At 46.1% G+C, this 20,776-nt stretch overlaps 1 protein-coding gene across 19 annotated transcripts in view; it reads left to right on the top strand.

Moving 5' to 3' along the window:
- Positions 1–7,177, top strand: part of Ptprf (protein tyrosine phosphatase receptor type F) — a 76,545-nt gene extending 69,368 nt beyond the window's left edge. For all 19 annotated transcript variants that reach the window (XM_048815572.1, XM_048815566.1, XM_048815571.1 and 16 more), the window contains 11 exons: positions 916–1,039; positions 1,206–1,381; positions 2,463–2,582; positions 2,836–2,990; positions 3,070–3,355; positions 3,446–3,624; positions 3,860–3,986; positions 4,214–4,339; positions 4,605–4,759; positions 4,858–4,993; positions 5,456–7,177. In XM_048815572.1, coding sequence (XP_048671529.1) covers positions 916–1,039; positions 1,206–1,381; positions 2,463–2,582; positions 2,836–2,990; positions 3,070–3,355; positions 3,446–3,624; positions 3,860–3,986; positions 4,214–4,339; positions 4,605–4,759; positions 4,858–4,993; positions 5,456–5,524 — 1,653 coding nt within the window. In that variant the 3' untranslated portion in view covers positions 5,525–7,177. The remainder of the gene's footprint in view (positions 1–915; positions 1,040–1,205; positions 1,382–2,462; positions 2,583–2,835; positions 2,991–3,069; positions 3,356–3,445; positions 3,625–3,859; positions 3,987–4,213; positions 4,340–4,604; positions 4,760–4,857; positions 4,994–5,455) is intronic.
- The last annotated feature ends 13,599 nt before the right edge of the window (positions 7,178–20,776 follow it).

Here is a 20,776-nt window from a genome sequence, read left to right as displayed (position 1 = left end):
TGCATTTTTGAAATGTCTGAAGGGTCATTGAGAGTGGGTCAGAATAGAGGAAGAGGGAGGGTGATGGCAACAGGTTGGAGAGCTGAGGAGGGGAGGAGCACCAGAATGCTGGTCAACAGGAGGGGCTGTGAGGAGGTTTTGAGGTGGACTTGGCAGGTGCTGGCCTGGGCTTCTGGGATATGGATGATAGTGCCATCCACTAAGGTGGAGTCCCAGCAGCAGAGCAGATTTGGCAGGGAAGCTAATGAATGTGGCTTTGAATTAAGACTGAAGGGCCAATGAGTTCCTTGTCCAGGAGGCTGCCAGGTACTCAGGAAAGAGCTCCTGGGCTGCAGCCGGGGTCTTGGACAGCTCCAGCATACAAGTGCAAGAATCCTGCCAGCAGTGGGGGTCATTCAGGAAAGGGGACAGAGTGAGGAGAGGGCCTGGGAGAATCACTGGAAGAAGCTGTATCCAACCTGCAGATGGGCAGGCCCTGGGGAGCAGATGGAGAAGAAACAGCTGAAGAGGCAGAAGAGAGCCAGGCAAGGTGGTGCACAGTGTCCAGGGCACTCAATAGTTTTCAGTCTGGCCAAGGGTGCTGCTATTGCTTCCATCTGTCTGTGCCCATTTCATTCATAGAATGCACAGTCCTCTCCCCTGGCCACCCCAGTGTACTCTACCAAACAAGGAGATCTGATGCCATGGTTAAAGGACTTCTCTGTGCATCACTTTCCTGATTAGGAGATTTGGCAACTCTGTGGCTCTGTGGCTAAGGGTGGTGCTCAGCTTTACCAGCAGCATTGGTAGAGGATCAGTGCAGCTTTCAAAGTGAAGACAGGGTGTAAGCACAGCTTGGAAGGCAGGGTCTCCTAGCAGGGGGCAGGTGTCCCTCTGCTCACCCCTCACTCCACCTGCTTTTTCTGTCCCCCGCAGTCCATTGACCCTGGACAGCAGTTCACATGGGAGAATTCCAACCTGGAGGTGAACAAGCCCAAAAACCGCTATGCAAATGTCATTGCCTACGACCACTCTCGAGTCATCCTTACCTCCATCGATGGTGAGCCAAGGGTAGAGCCTCCTCCCAGCCCTTGTTCACCTCCCCCTTGCTATCTGGGCTGACTCATGCTATGGAGGCTATCCCTGAGTCTTGAGTGCACTGAGCCATGGTACTCTTGTCTAGGGGCGCTTAGTAAATGCTCTGCCATATCCCCTTCCATCTGTAGGTGTCCCAGGGAGTGACTACATCAATGCCAATTACATCGATGGCTATCGCAAGCAGAACGCCTACATTGCCACACAGGGCCCACTGCCTGAGACCATGGGTGATTTCTGGCGGATGGTGTGGGAACAGCGTACAGCCACTGTGGTCATGATGACGCGGCTGGAGGAGAAGTCCCGGGTGAGACTGAAGGACCCTGCTAGGAGGTGTACAGGAAATAACTCAGCCAACAGGTGACATCGGACACCTTATTCTGTCCCTGTGGGTAGACGTTCCTCAAAGGATTCCCCAAGCACTGTTGCTTTCCTGGAGTACTGTCATGTTCCCTAGGTATTGGGGTATTCCTGGGATGTAGCATGTTCCCCAGAAGCTAGTGGGTTCCTAGGATATTAATGTGTTTCACCAAATGCTGTCATTTACTGGAATGCTAATATGTTCCCCAGTTGCTGGCTTGTTCCCAGGGTGTTCACATGTTCCCCAGATGCTAGAGTGTTCCTGGGGCATTAACACATCTCCTCAGTTAATTAGTGGAAGGATCTGCTGTTTTCTGCTTTTGCACTGCAAACCATTGACTGGAACATAAAATTTACAGAGCTTGAAAATGGGGCATAAACGTTATGGGTAAATTTGGCAGAAAATGTGCCTGGTGCGATCTGGTCTTGAATAAATAATTTTCAATTATGGCCTTCATTCCACCAGTGAGGGCAAGGGTAGTGACATAGTGTGATGAGGCTTGATGAGGAAGAGAGGAAATGATTTGTGTGTATGTGTGTGCACACGCGTGTCTCTGTGTGGGACGGTGGGACACCAGGGATTGAACCCAGGGGCACTTTATCATTACATCCTCAACCTTTTAAATTTTTTTAAAATATTTTTTTAGTTGTAGATGGACACAATACCTTTATTTTATTTGTTTATTTATATATGGTGCCAGGGATCAAACTCAGTGCCTCACCCATGCTAGGCAAGCGCTCCACCACTGAGCCACAATTCCGGCCGTTAATTTTTTTTTTATTTTAAGACAGGTTGTTACTAAGTTGCTAAGGCTGTTCTCAAACTTGCAATCCTTCTACCTCAGCCTCCCATGTCACTGGGATGTGCCACTGTGCCCAGCAGGACAGTGGATTTGAGAGTTCAGGGCTGGAGGATCTTTTAACCAATAGGCTGGGCCTTCCTCTCTGCTTCTGCCTGCCTGGGCCTTTGTGTACTCTCTGACATCATCACCTGTGCCCTGCTCCCTGCTTTGTATTTCCCTCTGCAGGTGAAGTGTGATCAGTACTGGCCAGCTCGTGGCACTGAGACTTACGGCCTCATTCAGGTGACTCTGCTGGACACTGTGGAGCTGGCCACATATACTATGCGCACCTTTGCTCTCCACAAGGTATGACTCTGCCATGGTAATTGTCCATATAAGGACAGAGGCCTGAGTATGGTGGGTTAGAGTTGGGGACCAGTGTAGGTATCAGAGGGTCAAGGACTGGGGTGGGGGTTGTGGGGGGTGATACAAGAACTTCCTCAGCTTCTTCAGGGTGCCTTGTATGGTTTCTGAATCTTTCCAAGAGTGGTGAGTCTGGCCCTGGGTGTGTGGCAGGCAGACTCCTGGTCACCGCATCTCTCCTGACTTTGCTCCCCAGAGTGGCTCTAGTGAGAAGCGTGAGCTGCGTCAGTTCCAGTTCATGGCCTGGCCAGACCATGGGGTTCCCGAGTACCCAACTCCCATCCTAGCCTTCCTGAGACGGGTCAAAGCCTGCAACCCGCTAGATGCAGGGCCTATGGTGGTACACTGCAGGTGAGAGGGTATGGTGCCACCAGAGGGAGTGGGGTGGGAGGCAGGGACCTCCAACCCAAGCTGAGCCCATGTCCTGCAGCGCTGGTGTGGGCCGTACTGGCTGCTTCATCGTTATCGATGCCATGCTGGAACGAATGAAGCATGAAAAGACAGTTGACATCTATGGCCATGTGACATGCATGAGATCGCAGAGAAACTATATGGTGCAGACAGAGGACCAGTATGTGTTCATCCATGAGGCGCTGTTGGAGGCTGCCACATGTGGACACACAGAGGTGCCTGCCCGCAACCTCTACGCCCATATCCAGAAGCTGGGCCAAGTGCCTCCAGGGGAGAGTGTGACTGCCATGGAGCTCGAATTCAAGGTAGGGCTCCAGTGGGCCTGAACTGGGTTATGCAGAACCCCCGTGGCTCCCCAAGGAAGCCATACCTGACCAGACCCTTCCTGTCAATAGTTGCTGGCCAGCTCCAAGGCCCACACATCTCGCTTCATCAGTGCCAACCTGCCCTGCAACAAGTTCAAGAACCGCCTGGTGAACATCATGCCCTATGAACTGACCCGGGTGTGTCTGCAGCCCATCCGTGGTGTGGAAGGCTCTGACTATATCAATGCCAGCTTCCTGGATGGCTATAGGTCAGCAGGCTTGTCCCTGCCACACCATGCACTATAGTGCCCAGGCCTGAGCCTGGCTGGTGGGGATGAGGGGAAACATGGTAGGGCCAACCCAGAAGACCAGAGTGGGCCGAGAAAAGCAGGGAGGGCTTCCTAGAGGAGGGGTGCTCTGTGCAGGGCCCCAAGATACCAGGCAATCTCAGGGGAGACTGGGGGCAGCAGCACCTCCAGCATGTTCAGTGTTATGTCCACCCAGACAGCAGAAGGCCTACATAGCTACACAGGGGCCTCTGGCAGAGAGCACCGAGGACTTCTGGCGCATGCTATGGGAGCACAATTCCACCATCATCGTCATGCTGACCAAACTTCGGGAGATGGGCAGGGTGAGCCCACCCCTTCCCCTAAGGACCCAGCCACCCTTGGGAGAGACACCCCTTTTGTTACTCTCCATGTAACAAGGAGATTTTCATACCCCAGCCTCCATCAGCATTAGCCTCAGACCCCACCTTCTCACCACCTGAGGCATCCTGTCCTACAATCCTCTGAAACCTGATGCTCCCTTCCTCCTTCCTCCCCACCTGATCATGGGGGCTGGGCCCTGTGTCCACAGGAGAAGTGCCACCAGTACTGGCCAGCAGAGCGTTCTGCTCGCTACCAGTACTTTGTTGTCGACCCGATGGCTGAGTACAACATGCCCCAGTACATCCTGCGTGAGTTCAAAGTCACAGATGCTCGGGTGAGTATTGGTTAGAGACTATCTGTTCACACGAAAGGACCACACTGCCTGAGCAGATGTGGGCAGGGGCTGCCCTCACAATACCTTAACTACAGGAATCAAAAGAGAGTGTAGGTTTGGGAGTGTGCGCCTATCTTCCTGGGTGGCTTCATGGGTAATGACTTCAAGGGTGCATGCCTGTGTTATTGTACTCCCCCAACCTGGCCCAGAGGGACTGTAGCCTAAGACACAAACTTGAACCCTGTACCTTGCCCACCTCTCCCAGGATGGGCAGTCGAGGACAATCCGGCAGTTCCAGTTCACAGACTGGCCAGAGCAGGGTGTTCCCAAGACAGGAGAGGGCTTCATAGACTTCATCGGGCAAGTGCACAAGACCAAGGAGCAGTTTGGGCAGGACGGTCCCATCACAGTACACTGCAGGTGGGGCTGTCCCCATCAGGGCTGGGGGTGGGCCTGAAAGCCTGGCATACCACTGCCAGAGGTGAGCAGAATTTCTGACCTGGCTCTTCTCTGAGTAGTGCTGGTGTGGGTCGCACGGGAGTATTCATCACTCTGAGTATTGTCCTGGAACGCATGCGCTACGAGGGTGTGGTTGACATGTTCCAGACTGTGAAGACCCTGCGCACACAGCGTCCTGCAATGGTGCAGACAGAGGTATGTAGACCAATGTGCAGGGCTAAAGTCTCCCTGACAGCCCTCCCTGCGACCCTGGGCTATGGCTGCAGTTGGACATACACGGGCACAAGGGTTTGTTCGTGCTACAGATGTGTACCAATGCCTGTTCTGATTAAGGTGCAGGGGAGAAACGAGTGAGATGTGTTCCTTTATTCAGTAGCTCTGAACTCGTAGTGTGTCTCTGGTTAGGGTTGGACACGGCACGGTACAGAAGCAGATAAACATGATTGGAGTGGCAGGTAAAACAGGTAGAACAGCCTTGAGAGGCTCTTTTAGGCCCCTGGATAGTACCTAGGGCAACTCTCAGGGTACAGCACCTGTTCTTGGCCAGAAGACACTGATTCCCTAGGCCATGGGCTGCAGCGTGAGTGCCCTCTCAACATTGTGGTTTGGGATATCTGTTGGCACTGCCTACACTGACCAGTCACTCTGTCCTGGCAGGACCAGTACCAGCTGTGCTACCGTGCGGCCCTGGAGTACCTTGGCAGCTTTGACCACTATGCAACGTAACTACTGCTCCCCTCTCCTCCGCTGCCCCCACTAGGGGGCTGTGGAGGGGACCCAGCTCCTCTGAGCCATACCGACCATCGTCCAGCCCTCCTGCACGGATGCTGTTGCCGGCAAAGCACAGTCCACTGGGATCACGCATTTAAGGAACATTGCCACACCAATCAGAGTCCAGAACACCCCTGGGCTAGTGGGCGGACCGGCAGGCAGGCTCTCTGTCCACCAGGCCCAACTGGAGCCTGCTTCAAGCTCTCTGTTCAGCTCCGCGTTTCTCATGCTTCTCATGGGGTGGGGATGGGGGCAAAGCCTCCTTTTTATACATTAGGTGGGGTAGACTGAGGGATCCTAGCCTCTTCCCTCTGATTTTTCCTTTTGCAAATCCTTAACTGCAGAATGGGCCATTTTGGGGTTTGGGGCTCATTTTTTTCCTTTTTGAGTTCACTTTGGACCCCCCCTTTTTTTTTTTGGTCTTATACTGCTAAAGGACAGAACTTGCCTTGCCTTCCTCATGTGGAGCTGGACCACTAGCCTGAGCAAGGCTTGACTATGGACCCGGGAGGTGGCACAGGTCGGGCTGCTCCTCCAGCCCTTCAGAGGACATCCTGTTCCAGCCAAATGCAGGGAAACACAGTTTTGCTTTTTGTTTTCTTTTCTTCTAGGTTTTGTTTTGTTTTTCTTTAAGAGTCTTTTTTAGGCCCCACAGACAGTGGTGGGCGGGGAGAGGCGATAGGAAACACATCCCCAGTCGTCTGTTCCAGTGTGTGTTTAACATTCACAGCCCACAACCACAGACGTGTCTGAGGGAGCCTAGCAAGGCATTCCTCATCACCATCGTGTTTGCAAAGGTTAAAAAGAAACAAACAAAAAACCATTAAAAAAAAAAAAAAAAAAGGAAGAAGAAGAAATGAAAGAGAAAACCAGAGAGTCATCCCCTGGCCTCTGCTTCAAACCCCCAAGAGGGAAGTGACTCTGTGCATCTGAGGCTACCCAGGGGCTCGCAGAGCCTTGCTGTTGTCCCCAGCATTGCGGTATGGCTGGTATTTGTAGGCTGTGGAGTCTGGCCACGTGGCCAAGCAAATGGCACAGGTCAGGGTCTGTGTCACGCCCCACACACCTCAGGGCCCAGCGGGGGCGTGGCTGGCCCTTCAGGTCCAGGCCAGTGGGCCTGGTAGCACATATCTGTCCTCAGCAGGGGCCAGATGATTTTCCTCCCTGGTTTGCAGCTGTTTTCAAAGCCCCTGAGAATTGCTCTTTTCCACTCCTTCAAGATGCCCTCATAAACCAATGTGGCAAGACTACTGGACTTCTATCAATGGTACTATAATCAATCTTATTATCTCAGCTTGCTGAGGGGCAGGGAGAGGGCCTCTTCCTCTGGGCAGCACTATCTAGATAGGTAAGTGGGGGCGGGGAAGGGTGCATAGCTGTTTTAGCCAAGGGACATGATGCCGAGGTCCCCAGGTCTAGCTAGGCTAAGTCAAGATCAACAATCCAGGGTTGGTAATGTTGGATGAAACATTCATTTTTACCTTGTGGATGCTAGTGCTGTAGAGTTCACTGTTGTACACAGTCTGTTTTCTATTTGTTAAGAAAAACTACAGCATCATTGCATAATTCTTGATGGTAATAAATTTGAATAATCAGATTTCTTACAAACTGGGCTTCCCGTCTCACCTCTTTTGGGATCCAAAGAATCTGGACTCTAAGTCAGTAGCTAGCATGGGTTCTGGAGATTGCCTGCTCTTGAGAGGACAGTGAGGCTATCCTGAGTATTTGTGACAGGGCTGGCTCCTGTCATGGCTGTCTCTTCAGCCCTGAAAATGGAGCCACCAAGAGTCAGGCCTGAACCACCCTGGGAAGCACCCTGGAATTGGGAGTATACTCTTCACCTCTCTTCCTCTTGGGATGCTGTAGGTTGTCATATTGGGGATACTGGGCTTCCCCTTCTAGGAGCCATATCCCCCCTCTACAATCACCTCCTTCCTTTCTTTCTCCCCTAAAGGGCGGGATGGCCCTATGGCATAAGAACCTGTGACCATGCTGGGTGTGGTGGCACATGCCTATAATCCCAGCAGCTGGGGAGGCTGAGGCAGAAGGGTTGCAAGTTTGAGGCCAATCTCAGCAACTTGGCGAGACCCTGTCTCAAAATTTAAAAAAATAAAAAGGACTACAATGTAGCTCAATGTTAAAGCACCCCTGGGTTCAATCCCCAATACAACAATAACAACCACTATCATGGGTAAACTGGTTAATGAGGACTCTACTAATTTTTGCAGTGTGGATACTGGATGCCAAAAACTGTAAGGTGATGTGACCCCTAAATACACAGCAACATCTACTGTTTGAGCCCTATGGCCTCCCCACTGGTGATCAGACAAGTCCCTCCTGGCTATAAAATTATGGAACTTCTAGGGATTCAGGGATAGAAACCCAGAACAAGTGAGGAAGAGAAATTCCTAAGTCAGCAGTAACACTTAAAAGAGAACATCATGACATAGTCCATTGGCCTGTAGCAGAGATACCGTGAGAATACTAAGGCAGTACCTGACCCTGGGCAAGGCTTCCTGGAGAAAGTGACATTAGCTGGATTCAGGCTGCTTCATAGGGTGAGTAGTGCTTAGATTTAAACAATGGGTAAAATGTTCCGAACAGAGGACATAACCTGTGCAAAGGCTCAGAAGCATGGAAGAAATCAAACACCAAACTCAGGAAGTACAATGTGACTGAGGTAGAGACACTGGCCTAGAAAGTGAGCTGGGTGGAGTCAGGGGGTCCTCTAAGGGGACTTCTTTGACTTAAAGGGATGCAGGTGCCCCAGACAAGTGAAGTACCTCTCTAACATCCTAAGTTCATGGTGGCCCTCACCACATTCTGGTATTGGTAACTGTCTCCTGGGGGCTGTGAGTGATGGAGACTTGACACCAGGTCCCTTCTTGGTATCCGTAGCACCTAGTTCAGTGCCTGGCATATTTCTATTCATTCAAGGAAAAGACACCGTCATTACATGATTCATTAAATTTGATACATAAAAGTGTGAAAACTTTAGGTTTGGTTCAATGATAGAGTGCTTTACCCAGCATGCATGAAGCCTTGGGTTCAATCCCCAGCACTCCCCCAACACCACCAAAAAAAAAAAAAAAAGACATTAAACATCTTCAGGTAAAGGATACATATGAAATTTTCACTTGAGAGACATCAGTATTCAGAACACCCCAGGCAGGCTCTGGGCTAAGTGCTTTATGGACTGATTGCTAACCCAAGGGTAGAATAGACTCCTCTTTCCCCTTCACAGGTGAGGCAACAGGCTCAAGTGGAGTTACTGTCAAGAGACCACAGGCAGAGGAACACCAGAGTTGGGACCATTACCCACTGATACCTGCTCCAGAGACCCTTTTCCATCACCCAGTGTCAGCCCTCCTTCTCCTGCCCTCTTAGACCATCCCTATCTCCAGACCACTTCCCTCACCAAGGCCCCCCATCACAGAGTTGGGCATCCCAGCCAGCCAGCTTTCCTAACAGACATCTCTTCCTTACCTTTACATTCAACTCAGGTCAAACCCTGTCATTTGGCCTCCACTTGGCACCTCTTCAACTGTCAATATTTCTACTCTTTCTGTCTCAAGCCACCCTCTTACCTGGACTGGTGTCATGTCACCTCCCTGGTCTGCCTGCCCACAGCCCTGCCGGGCCAACCCATTCTCAACATAGCAGCTATGGCAGTACTTCTCTCAGGGCAGTCATGACCAAGACAATGTCCTGAGGAGAAGAAAATATTTTAATAGAAAGGAAAAATTTGTTTCATCAACTCATTCAACAAATAATAGCTAATGAGCATTTGCCATGTGGCAGTCACCCTCTGGGTACTTGAAACAAATAACATCGGTGAACTGAACAGACTGCTGTCCTTGGGGCATGCATAGTCTAAAATTAGGAAACATGATACACATGAAAAATAGCAAATAGGGCTGGGGATATAGCTCAGTTGGTAGAGGACTTGCCTCACATGCACAAGGCCCTAGGTTCAGTCCCCAGTGCCAAAAGAAAAAAAAGTAAGGGTAGGGGATATAGCTCAGTTGGTAGAGTGCTTGCTCCGCATTCACAAGGCCCTGGGTTCAATCCCCAGCACCGCCAAAAAGAAAGGGGAAAAAATATATATATAAATGTATTTATAGTTTGTTAAATGGTGATAAGTGGGGCTGGGGATGTGGCTCAAGTGGTAGCGTGCTTGCCTGGCATGCGTGCGGCCCGGGTTCGATCCTCAGCACCACATACAAACAAAGATGTTGTGTCCTCCGAAAACTGAAAAAGTAAATATTTAAAAAAAAAAAATGGTGATAAGTGCCATGGTATTGGGGAGTGGGGCAGGGTACAATAAGAAGGACCAGGCACGTGGGGTAGTAAGGGGAAGCCTCATTGAAAAGATGGGATTTGAGGGGCTGGGGCTATAGCTCAGTGGCAGAGTGCTTGCCTAGCATGCATGAGGCACTAGGTTCAATCCTCAGCACCACATAAAAATAAACAAAGGCATCTGGACTTCTGTCATGTCACCTCCCTGGTCTGCCTGCCCACAGCCCTGCTCAGGCCAACCCATTCTCAACATAGCAGCTGTGGCAATACTCCTCTCAGGGCAGTCATGACCAAGACAATGTCCTGAGGAGAAGAAAATATTTTAATAGAAAGGAAAAATTTGTTTCATCAACTCATTCAACAAATAATAGCTAGTGAGAATTAGGATTACAACTACAAAAAAATTTTTTTTTAAAGATGGGCTATGGGCTGGGCCCAGTGGAGCACATCTATAATCCCAGCAGCTCAGAAGGCCGAGGCAGGAGGATGATGAGTTCAAAGCCAGCCTCAGCAATTTACCAACGCCCTAAACTTAGCAAGACACTGTCTCAAAATTTTAAAAAGAGCTGGGGATATGTCTCCGTGATTAAGCACCCCGACTTCAATCCCTAGTACCACACATGCATCCAGACAGAAGGGTCAACTAAAGCAAAGGCACTGGGCAGGAACGTGCCTGATAAGGCTGGTGTGGCTGTGACACTGAGCAAGGGAATGAGTAGCAAGGGAGAGGTTCGAGAGTATAGAAGTCCAGGTGTGAGAGGCCAGATTTTATTATCTTGAAGGCAAAGCTGAGAGGAATAACTGATGGATTGGATGAGAAAAAGGAATCAAGGTTGACCCCACAGTTTAGACCTGAGCAGCTAGAAGGATAAAGTCAGCATTGATTGGTGGGGAGGCTTTACATATGGGTTAGAAAGCTACTCAGTGGTTCCAACCAGAATTTGGTGGAGTTGGTATCACTTTTCCTTTGGTACTAGGGATTGAACCCAGGGATGCTTTACCACTGAGCCATATCCCCAGCCCTTTTTATTTTTTATTTTGAGACAGGGTCTCAGTAAATTGCTTAGGGCCTTGCAAAATTGCTGAGGCTGGCCTTGATCTTGCAATCCTTCTGCCTCAGCCGCCTCCCAAGTCACTGGGATTATAGGTATGCCCAGCAGGAGCAGGTAGTAATTACTCTTAGTCTGCCTAACTCTAAGGTTCTCTGCCTAGTGAAAGAGTTTTAAGGACAGATTTGTTTGTTTTGTTTTCTGAATTCTCTGTAAATAGTTAATATTACTTTAATTTCAAATTAATCAAATTTTTATAATCATACAATTAATATTAATATTAACTGTTTTTAAAGCAAGAAATACTTGAATAGAATAAGGGGATAAGTGTTAAAAGTCTCCATTCTCTTCCTACCCCCCAACTTCCTGGTGAGAAAAACTATTCACCATTTAGTCCATGCCTTTATGAACCTTTTCTATGAATATGCAAACATGCACATAACCTTTACATCACTAGAATCATTGTTCATATCTTTCTGCAAATAGCCTTTTCATTTAAATATACCATGACAAGCTGGGGATATAGCTCAATGGTAGAGCACTGGCCTAGCATGCACGAGGTCCTAGATTTGATCCGGACTACAAAAAGAAAATGCTTTAAATATTCTGTGAGAAGCCCATTGCAGTGGCAGTGGTGCATATCTGTAATCCCAGCTACTTGGGAGGGTGAGGTAGGAAGATTGTTAACTTTGAGGCCGTTCTGGGCAACTTAGTGAGAAGCTGTCTCAAAATAATAATAAGTTCTGAGGATGGAGCTCAGTGGTAGAGTACCCCTGCATTCAATCCCCAGTACCAAAATAAATAAATAAATACATAAAATAAAATAAACAATAAAAAACTAATAAATAAATAAATTTAAAAATCACATATGAAGTTATTATATGTACAGAGTATACTCCTAGGCTGTGGAGTCTGTTTCACTCATCTGTGTCTTCAGTCTAAGCCAGAACTGCTAATTTAACTTCTTTGGCTTTGTTTTATTACTTGACACAGCTAGTCTTCATCATTATCTTTTTTTTTTTTTTAGTGGGGGGGGAGTGCAGTGGTACCAGGGATTGAATTTAGGGGCCCTCAGCCACTGAGCCACATCTCCAGCCTATTTTTTGTATTTTATTTGGAGACAGGGTCTTAGTGCCTCGCTTTTGCTGAGGCCAACTTTGAACTCACAAGCCTCCTGCCTCAACCTCCCAAGCCACTGGGATCACAGACATGCGCCACTGCACCTGGCTCCCTTCCCTCAATTTTGATTGCAGTTTTTTGGGGGGTTTTGGTTTGTTTGTTTTTGGTGGTGCTGGTATTCAAACTCAGGCAAACACTCTACACCCCCAGCTCCTTGATTGCAGATTCTTACTGTATCTCAAAAAAGTTGAGTAACATATCTGAAGAATATGTGTTGAAATAAAAAATGGAGTCTAAAAATGTTTACATTTTCTGGTCAAAAGTAAACTGCACTTGCCAAGAATGGTGTTACACACCTGTAATCCCAGCAGCTCAGGAGGCAGAGACAGGAAGATTACAAATTCCAGGCCAGTCTGGGCTGGAGAGACCCTATCTCAAAATAACAAGGGCTGAGAATGTGACTTAGTAGTAGACCACTTGCCTGGCAGGCAAAGGCATTGGGTTCAATCCCCAGTTCTGCAAAACGAAAAAAAAAAAAATTAAAGGCAAAAGTTATATATCAGCATTGGTGTAGGGAATTAGGTATTCATATATTACTAGTGGGAAGAAGAAAAACTGATTCTACCTTTTTTGGAAGAAAATTTGCAATTTTTTTTTTTTTTTTTATGTGTGTGAGGGTACTGGTCACTGAGCCATATCTCCAGCCCCAAATTGTATTTTATTTAGAGACAGGGTCTCACTGAGTTGCTTAGCAACTCACCATTGCTGAAGCTGGTTTCAAACTCCCAATTCTCCTGTCTCAGCCTTCCAGCTGGGATTACTGGTGTGTGGGCTGAAAATTTGCAATTCTATCAAAAGCCTTAAGGTAGCAGGGCTTGGTGGCAAACACCTGTAATTCCTGTGGCTTGGAAGGCCAAGGCAGGAGGCTTGGGAGTTCAAAGCCAGCCTTAGCCAAAGCAAGACACTAAGCAACTCAGTGAGACCTTGTCTTTAAATAAAATTTAAAATAATAATAATAATAATAAGGCTGGGGGTATGGTTGAGTGGTCAAATGCCCCTGAGATCAATCCCCAGTACTTACCCACCCCACAAAAAAGCCTTAGAATATGTTTTTATTATTGACCCAGCAATACACTTTATGAATTTACATGAGGGAATCAGTTGGACAAATATTTTAAAAATCTATTAGCAAAAATTCACTGCAGTGTCATTCATAATACTGAAAAACTAACAACCTAAATTAGACCTATCCAAACATTTAGTGTCTGTGTTCCCAGGGAGCTCTAAAGTGCAGAATCTCAAACCCCAATCCAGACTTGCAGTCTATGCTTTCTTGTATGAGTTTTAAAATTAGAGGAGCACTGGCAAGGACATACACCAAAAGGTTAGCAGTGATTTTTCTAGGTGGTGATGTTCCCTATTTTAACCATAGTTTTTCGTTCTTTTGTCTCTGAAATATACTTTTTTCATAAATAGGTATCAGAGGTAGGAAACACCTCATTCCACAGTTGTGTTTCTTAGTCTCTACCAGAACACCCTTCCTGGAACACCTCATCCAAGTCCTTTAGGGGTCCCTTCTTAGCCCTTTCCTCCCCCACCTTCCACCAGTCTCACATCCAGCTGTGTTGTTGGTCCAGTAACCATAGCACTGTGCTGAAATTATTCTTGCTTCTTCAGCTGTTCAAGTAGGAATATGGGAAAAATACCAAGAAAATCATCCAGGTTGCAGTGGAGAAATGAAATGCAAATAGACATCATAATTATGGTATGGTTCCTCTTCTGTCTTCTCCACCAGACTGTGATCTTTTTTTTTTTTTTGGTGGAGGGAGTAACAAGGATTAAACCCAATGACACTCGACCACTGAGCCACACATCCCCAGCCCTATTTTGTGTTTTTGAACTCATGATCCTCCTGCCTCAGCTGCTGGGATTACAAGCATGCACCAACACGCTTGACCCAAAGTAGGGACTCAATACTTGTTTGATGTGACCCTGAGGCAGAAGTAAAATCTGACCATCGTAAGCAGTTATGGATGGGGCTCGGTCTCAAAATCTCCACTGCCTGCTCCTCAGTGGTCCTTCCTTTTGTTCCTAGCCAGCTTCCAGAAGGACTTCCCATCCCGCAACCACTTGAACTAAGAAGAGAGGGACTTGCATCACCACACCAATTCTACTTCTTCATGATAGAGAGAGAGAGAGAGAGAGAATTTTTTAATATTTATTTTTTAGTTTTCGGCGGACACAGCATCTTTGTTTGTATGTGGTGCTGAGGATCGAACCCGGACCGCACGCATGCCAGGCGAGCGCGCTACTGCTTGAGCCACATCTCCAGCCCAAGTCACAACATGTTTAAAACAAACAAATAAAAAGATAATGAGTCATTCATTCGGGACCTGAACTGTACTTTAAACTGAGGTACTCCTCAGTCTTCCACAAAGACCTTCTGTCCCAGACCTTTCTTCAGACTTTGCCCTCTCCGGCCTCCTCTCTCTGGCACATTTTCAGGGCCTTCTCTGCAGTTCCTCCCACCCCATTTGAGCTTCTATGTAGTCCTAAAGATTTACAATCAACAAACACATGGTATGTACCTATTACTGCTCTAATACACTAGCATTAATAAGTATATACTACCTTACGGCATTACTAAGCACTTAAATGCAACAAGAATTGTATGTGCATTGTTAAAATTCAATTCCCCTACAAACCCTGTACAGTAGCTTGTATTATTATCTCCTTTTATAGATGAAGACTAAGGTTCAGGGCTGGGGATGTGGCTCAAGCGGTAGTGCGCCGACTGGGTTCGATCCTCAGCCCACATACAAACAACGATGTTGTGTCCGCCGAAAACTAAAAAATAAATATTAAAAAATTCTCTTTCTCTCTCTCCCTCTCTCCCCCCCCACTCTCTCTCATCTCTCTTTAAAAAAAAAAAGAAAAGACTAAGGTTCAGAGAGGCCAACCAACTCACTGTAAGAAGTGACACAGCTAGGAAGAGAACAACCTAGATTTAAATTTAGATCTGTATGACTCCAGAGCCTAACTGCTTAACTACTACATAAACTGCAACCCATCAAGCTTCATTGTTCATTACTTTCACAGATAATATTTCAGGAATATTTACTGAGGACTTATCATGAATCAGGCATTGTACAAGGTGCTGGATTCAATGGTGAAACAACAAAGTCCCTACTCATAGAGTGCTTAATCTGGTGGGAAAACACACTTGGTCCAGGAAATCTTTTTTTTTTTTTTTTTAAATATTTATTTTTTAGTATTTGGCGGACACAACATCTTTGTTTGTATGTGGTGCTGAGGATCGAACCCGGGCCGCACGCATGCCAGGCGAGCGCGCTACCGCTTGAGCCACATCCCAGCCCCCCCAGGAAATCTTAAACACATATGTAATTACAATTCCCACAGAGACTTTACAGGAAAACTGCAGAGTGCAGAGAGAACAGCACAGGACTGCCTGCAGGACCCAGATTAGGATGGGGAGTCAGAGAGGCTTCTGTGAGAAAGTGGCTTGACTGGTGTAAAGGTCCTGAGGCAGGAGAAAGCATAGCTCTTTCAAGAAGTGTTTTAGAAAAACAGAACAAGGGCTGCGGATATAATTCTGTGGGAGAGCGCTTGCCTAGGATAGATCCCTGGCACCTCCCAAAAAGGAAGAAAGAAAACAGAATGAATCAACATGGCTTCAGCCAGAGAGCAAAGGAAGAATGGAGCAGGAGGGGGTGGAGATTGGGCAGGGGCCAAATCACTAAAGGCCTTAGAGGCTAAGACAAGGGACTTGGAATTCCCGGTGAAGGCACAGGAAGCTTTTTAAGTGTTTTCAATGGAGCAGGGAATTCATCCGATTAGTCTTTCAGAGAGAGAGCTCTGGCAGCAACTTTGAGAACAGATTGGGAAAGGCCAAGCAGACAGCAGCGGGGGATCCTGTTAGAGGAATGTTGTTAGGGGTCCAGGTGGGAGGTGATGGTGGCTTAGAGTGGAACAGTGGTGATGGTGGAGGTAAGATAAGGCTTCAGGACATAGTTCTGAAAGTGAAACTGATAAGATTGGATGTGCTGCCCCAAGGGGCAGTGGTGCATGCCTATAATCCCAGCAGCTCAGGAGGCTGAGACAGGAGGATCAAGAGTTCAAAGTCAGCCTCAGCAAAAGTGAGGTGCTAAGCAACTCAGTGAGACACTGTCTCTAAATAAAATACAAAATACGGCTGCGGATGTGGCTCAGTGCTCTAGTGCCCCTGAGTTCAATCCCCGGTAGGTAACAAAAAAAAAAAAAGAAAAGAAAGAAAGAAAAGGGGGGCTGGGCTTGTGAAGCTCAGCGGTAGAGTGCTCACCTAATTTTTTAAGAAAAGATTGGATGTAGGCTGCAAGGGAAAAGAATCCAGAAAGACTGGGTGGTTGGATGGATTCTGGTGATTTTACTGAGAATGGGGAACACTGAGGTGGATGAGATTGGGGAAGAACCAAGGAGTTTGTTTTTTTGGAGTTTGAGGTATCTGTAATTGTTCAAGTGGAGAGAGAGAATTATCTCTGTATTTCCAGGGCCAGTGTAAAATAGGTGCTTATTAAAAGTCTTTAAATAAAAATGCATGAATGGGTAGAATTTGAATCCAATGTTAAATAATGGATAAGAGTTGGCCTTGAGAGGAAGATATTTTAGAGATTAAAAAAATAAACAATACAGATAGAACAGCTGGTGGAAGCAAAGGATAAAGGAATGAATGTGATGTAGCAATGGTCCTTAGGGCACCTTGTTGTTTCTGCTCACCAAGGCTTTTTGAGCTCTTGGCTGTAACATTGAGTCATCCTCTTCGAAGCAGGGAGAATACATCAGAGCTAGAAGTGAAATGATATTTTGTTAATGCTTGGAATTCAGAGAATTTGTGGGTATGTGTATGCCTGCCTCTAAGCATTTTTATATTTGCACATATTTCATCTTGTCTGAATTGTCTTAATTTACAGAAATTGAACTGGCTGCTGAAGACTCCTCCCCATTGAACCAGGCTGAGCAGATCAGGGTGTATCAGTGAGTTCCTGGGGCTTATTATAACGACTTCCTTTCTGGCAGCTGGAGCCTTCCAAAGCACCTGGGAAGAGTGTTTACTTCTAGCAGCTAGTGCCACAGTGAGGGTTGGGTGTGACTGACTCCTGAGGGGAAGGTCAAAAGGCATCATTACAATGCAAGCATGGTCCTTCCTGTTGCTATTCAGAACATCCAGTTTTTTTTGTTGTTGTTGTTGTTGTTTTTTGGTAGGAGGGATTGAACACAGAGGTACTTAACCACTGGGCCACCTCCCCATCCCTTTTTTATATTTTCTTTTGAGACAAGGTCTCACTAAATTGCTTAGGGCCTCGCTAAGTTGCTGAGGCTGGCTTTGAACTCTCAATCCTCCTGTCTCAGCCTTCCAAGTGGCTAGGATCACAGGCATATGACACCATGCCCAGCTTCATTCTTCACTCTTTTATTCAACATATATCCTCAGGTCCACTACTCATTCCAAGTTTTCTGACATCCTTTCACCTTGACTTTCTCAATTATAAAATGGGGACAGCAATAATGCCAACTGCAGAAGTTCATTATGTGGTTGAAACTAAGTAATGCTGATTCATTCAGGTATTAGTGACCGCGTACTAAGAGTTGGGACTGTCCTAAGCGCTAAGGATAGTGGTGAACACAACCCCTGCACTCAGGAAACCAACGTGCTAATTGGGAGACTTGAACCACAGAATGATAAAGCAAAAACACTGGTGATCAGGGAGGACCTCAACGAGGAAGCAACCTTACAGCAAGTCCCTGAAGGAGCTGAGGCAGCAAGCCAGTCAGACAGGGGAGAACAGAGAACTGGAGGAGAGAGCTGTGGGAGGAAATACTCAGGGGTGGGAGTAGATGGGGGGATCCTCTGTAGGCTGTTAAAAGGACTTGGCTTTTCTCCAAAATGAGCTGGGAAGTCTTTTGATGGTTTGAAGAAGAGGAGTAACATGATCTGGCTTCTAATATTAAAGAATCACTCTGCTGTGTTGAGGAGACTGCAGAGGGCAAAGGCAGAAGCAGACAATTAGGAGACTATGGCAATTATCCTATACAAGCTACAGATGGCTGGGACCAGGGTGGAGGTATGGAGGTGAAGGTAAATGCTGAGTTCTGGATAAACTTTGGAGGCAGATTAGAAATATGACCATATTAAGTCAAAGTACAAAAGCACAATTCATAAAATAAATTGACAAATTGAATTTCATCAATTCATAAATTAAAAACTCTCATGCTTCAAAAGACACTATAAAGAAAGTAAAAAGATAAACCACAGAACGAAAATATTTATAAAGCCTATATCTAGTAAAGCACTTGTACCCAGAATTATATAAAGAACTCTTACAACTGAATAATAATAATTCAAACAAACATCCCAATTAAAGACTGGACAAAAGATTTGAATAGACATTTCCCCAAAGAGGATATATGAATGGCTAATAAGAACATAAAAGATGCTCAACATCATTAGTCATTAGGGAAATGCAAATTAAGAACACAATGAGATACTACTTCACACCCACTAGAATGGTTATAATCAGAAAGATAGACAATAACAAATGTTGGCAAGTTTGTGGAGAAATGGAAATACTCATATATTAATGGGAATGTAAAATTGTATGGTCACTTTAGAAAACAGTTTGGTAGTTTTTTTTTTTTTTGTACCAGGTATTGAACTCAGGGGTACTGGGCCACTGAGCCACATCCCCAACCTTATTTTGTATTTTATTTAGAGACAGGGTCTCACTGAGTTGCTTAGCACCTGGCTTTTGCTGAGGCTGGCTTTGAACTCTTGATCCTCCTGTCTCAGCCTCCTGAGCCACTGGGATTACAAACATGCGCCACTGTGCCTGGCAGTTTTTTAAAAAGATAAACATAAATTTACTATACAACCAAGCAATTATTCCACTCTAAGTTATCTATCCAAGAAAAAGGCAAACATAGGTTCACTTGTACATAAATGTTCATACAGCTCTGTTCATAATAGCCAAAAGGTAGAAACAACCCAAACGTCAATCAATACCATAATGGGACATTATTCAACAATAAAAAGGAAGGAAATACTTACGCATGCAACAACATGAATGAATCTTAAAAAAAAATTATGCTTAGTGAAAGAAGTCAGACACAAAAGACCACATATTGTATGGCTCTATTTACATGAAATATATCCAGAAAAGGCAAATCTACGCAAAAAAGTAAATTAATGGTTGCCTTGGGTTTGGGTAGAAATGGAGGTTGTTTGTAACTAAGCCCAAGTGATTTTAACTAGCACAAGGTGGTGCGTCTTATTGATGTGATGGAAGTGTTCCAAAACTGTATTGGAACTGGGTGCAGTAGCTCATCCCTGTAATCTCAGTGACCTAGGACACTATGGCAGGAGATGACCTAGGATACTAAGGCTAAAGAATGGAAAGTTTGGGCTGGGGATGTGGCTCGAGCGGTAGCGCGCTCGCCCGGCATGCGTGCGGCCCGGGTTCCATCCTCAGCACCACATACCAACAAAGATGTTGTGTCCGCCGAGAATTAAAAATAAATATTAAAAAAAAAAAAAAAAAAGAATGGAAAGTTTGAGGACAGCATGGGCAATTTAGCAAGACCCTGTCTCAAATTAAAAAATGAAAAGGGCTGGGCACAGTGGCACACACCTGTAATCCCAACAGCTTGGGAGGCTGAGGCAGGAGGATCGTAAGTTTAAAGCCAGCCTCAGCAAAAGCGAGGCACTAAGCAACTCAGTAAGACCCTGGTCTGGGAATGTGGTTCAGTGGTCCNTGAGGGATTGAACCCAGGGGCACTTAACCACTGAGGCACATCCTCTGCCTTTTTTTTTTTTTTTTTTGTTTGGTATTTTATTTAAAGACAAGGTCTCACTGAGTTTCTTAGTTGCTGAGGCTGGCTTTGAACTTTCTATCCTCCTGCCTCAGCTTCCTAAGCCATCTGCGCCATGGTGCCCCTTTTCATTTTTTATTTTGAGACAAGGTCTTGCTGAGTTTCTGAGGTCTGGCTAAATTGTTAAGGCAGGCCTTGAATTTGTGATCCTCCTGCGTCAGCATCCTGAGTTGGAGTTGCTGGGATTACCAGTGTGAGCCACCATATCCAGCTATAGTTAATTTTTTTTTAATATTTCTTTTTTAGTTGTAGTTGGACACAATACCTTTATTTTATTTATTTACATGTGGTGCTGAGGATAGAACCCAAGGCCTCGAATGTGCTAGGTGAACTCTCTACCGCTAAGCCACAACCCTAACCCTATAGTTAACTTTTAAAAAATCTGTTTTTTAATTAATTAATTTTGTGTTTGTGTGTGTGCTGGGGATTGAACCCAGGACCCTGCACATTCTAATGCTAAGCATGTACTCTTATCACTGAGACACATACACCTCTAGCACAAATTATATATATATATATATTGTGGATGGACACAATACCTTTATTTTACTGATTTATTTTTATGTGGTCTGAGGATTGAACCCAGTGCCTCATGCGTGTAGGCACTCTACCACTAAGCTACACCCCAGACGAAAATTTTTTTTTTTTTTTTTGAGATGGGTTATTGCTGTGTTATCTAGGCTGGCCTAGAACTCCTAGGCTCAAGTGATTTTCCTGTTTCAGTCTCCTGAGTAGCTAGAATTATGGGTGTGCATAACCTTGCCAAGGTTCAAGTAAACTCCTTCCTTTTTTTCACTCCTGGTTCTGGGGATTGAGT

This window comes from Marmota marmota, unplaced genomic scaffold (assembly GCF_001458135.2).
Source record: "Marmota marmota marmota unplaced genomic scaffold, marMar, whole genome shotgun sequence".
Lineage (NCBI taxonomy): Eukaryota > Metazoa > Chordata > Mammalia > Rodentia > Sciuridae > Marmota > Marmota marmota.
The sequence above is the reverse complement of the archived record's forward strand: the minus strand, read 5'-3'. Positions and strand labels throughout refer to the sequence as shown.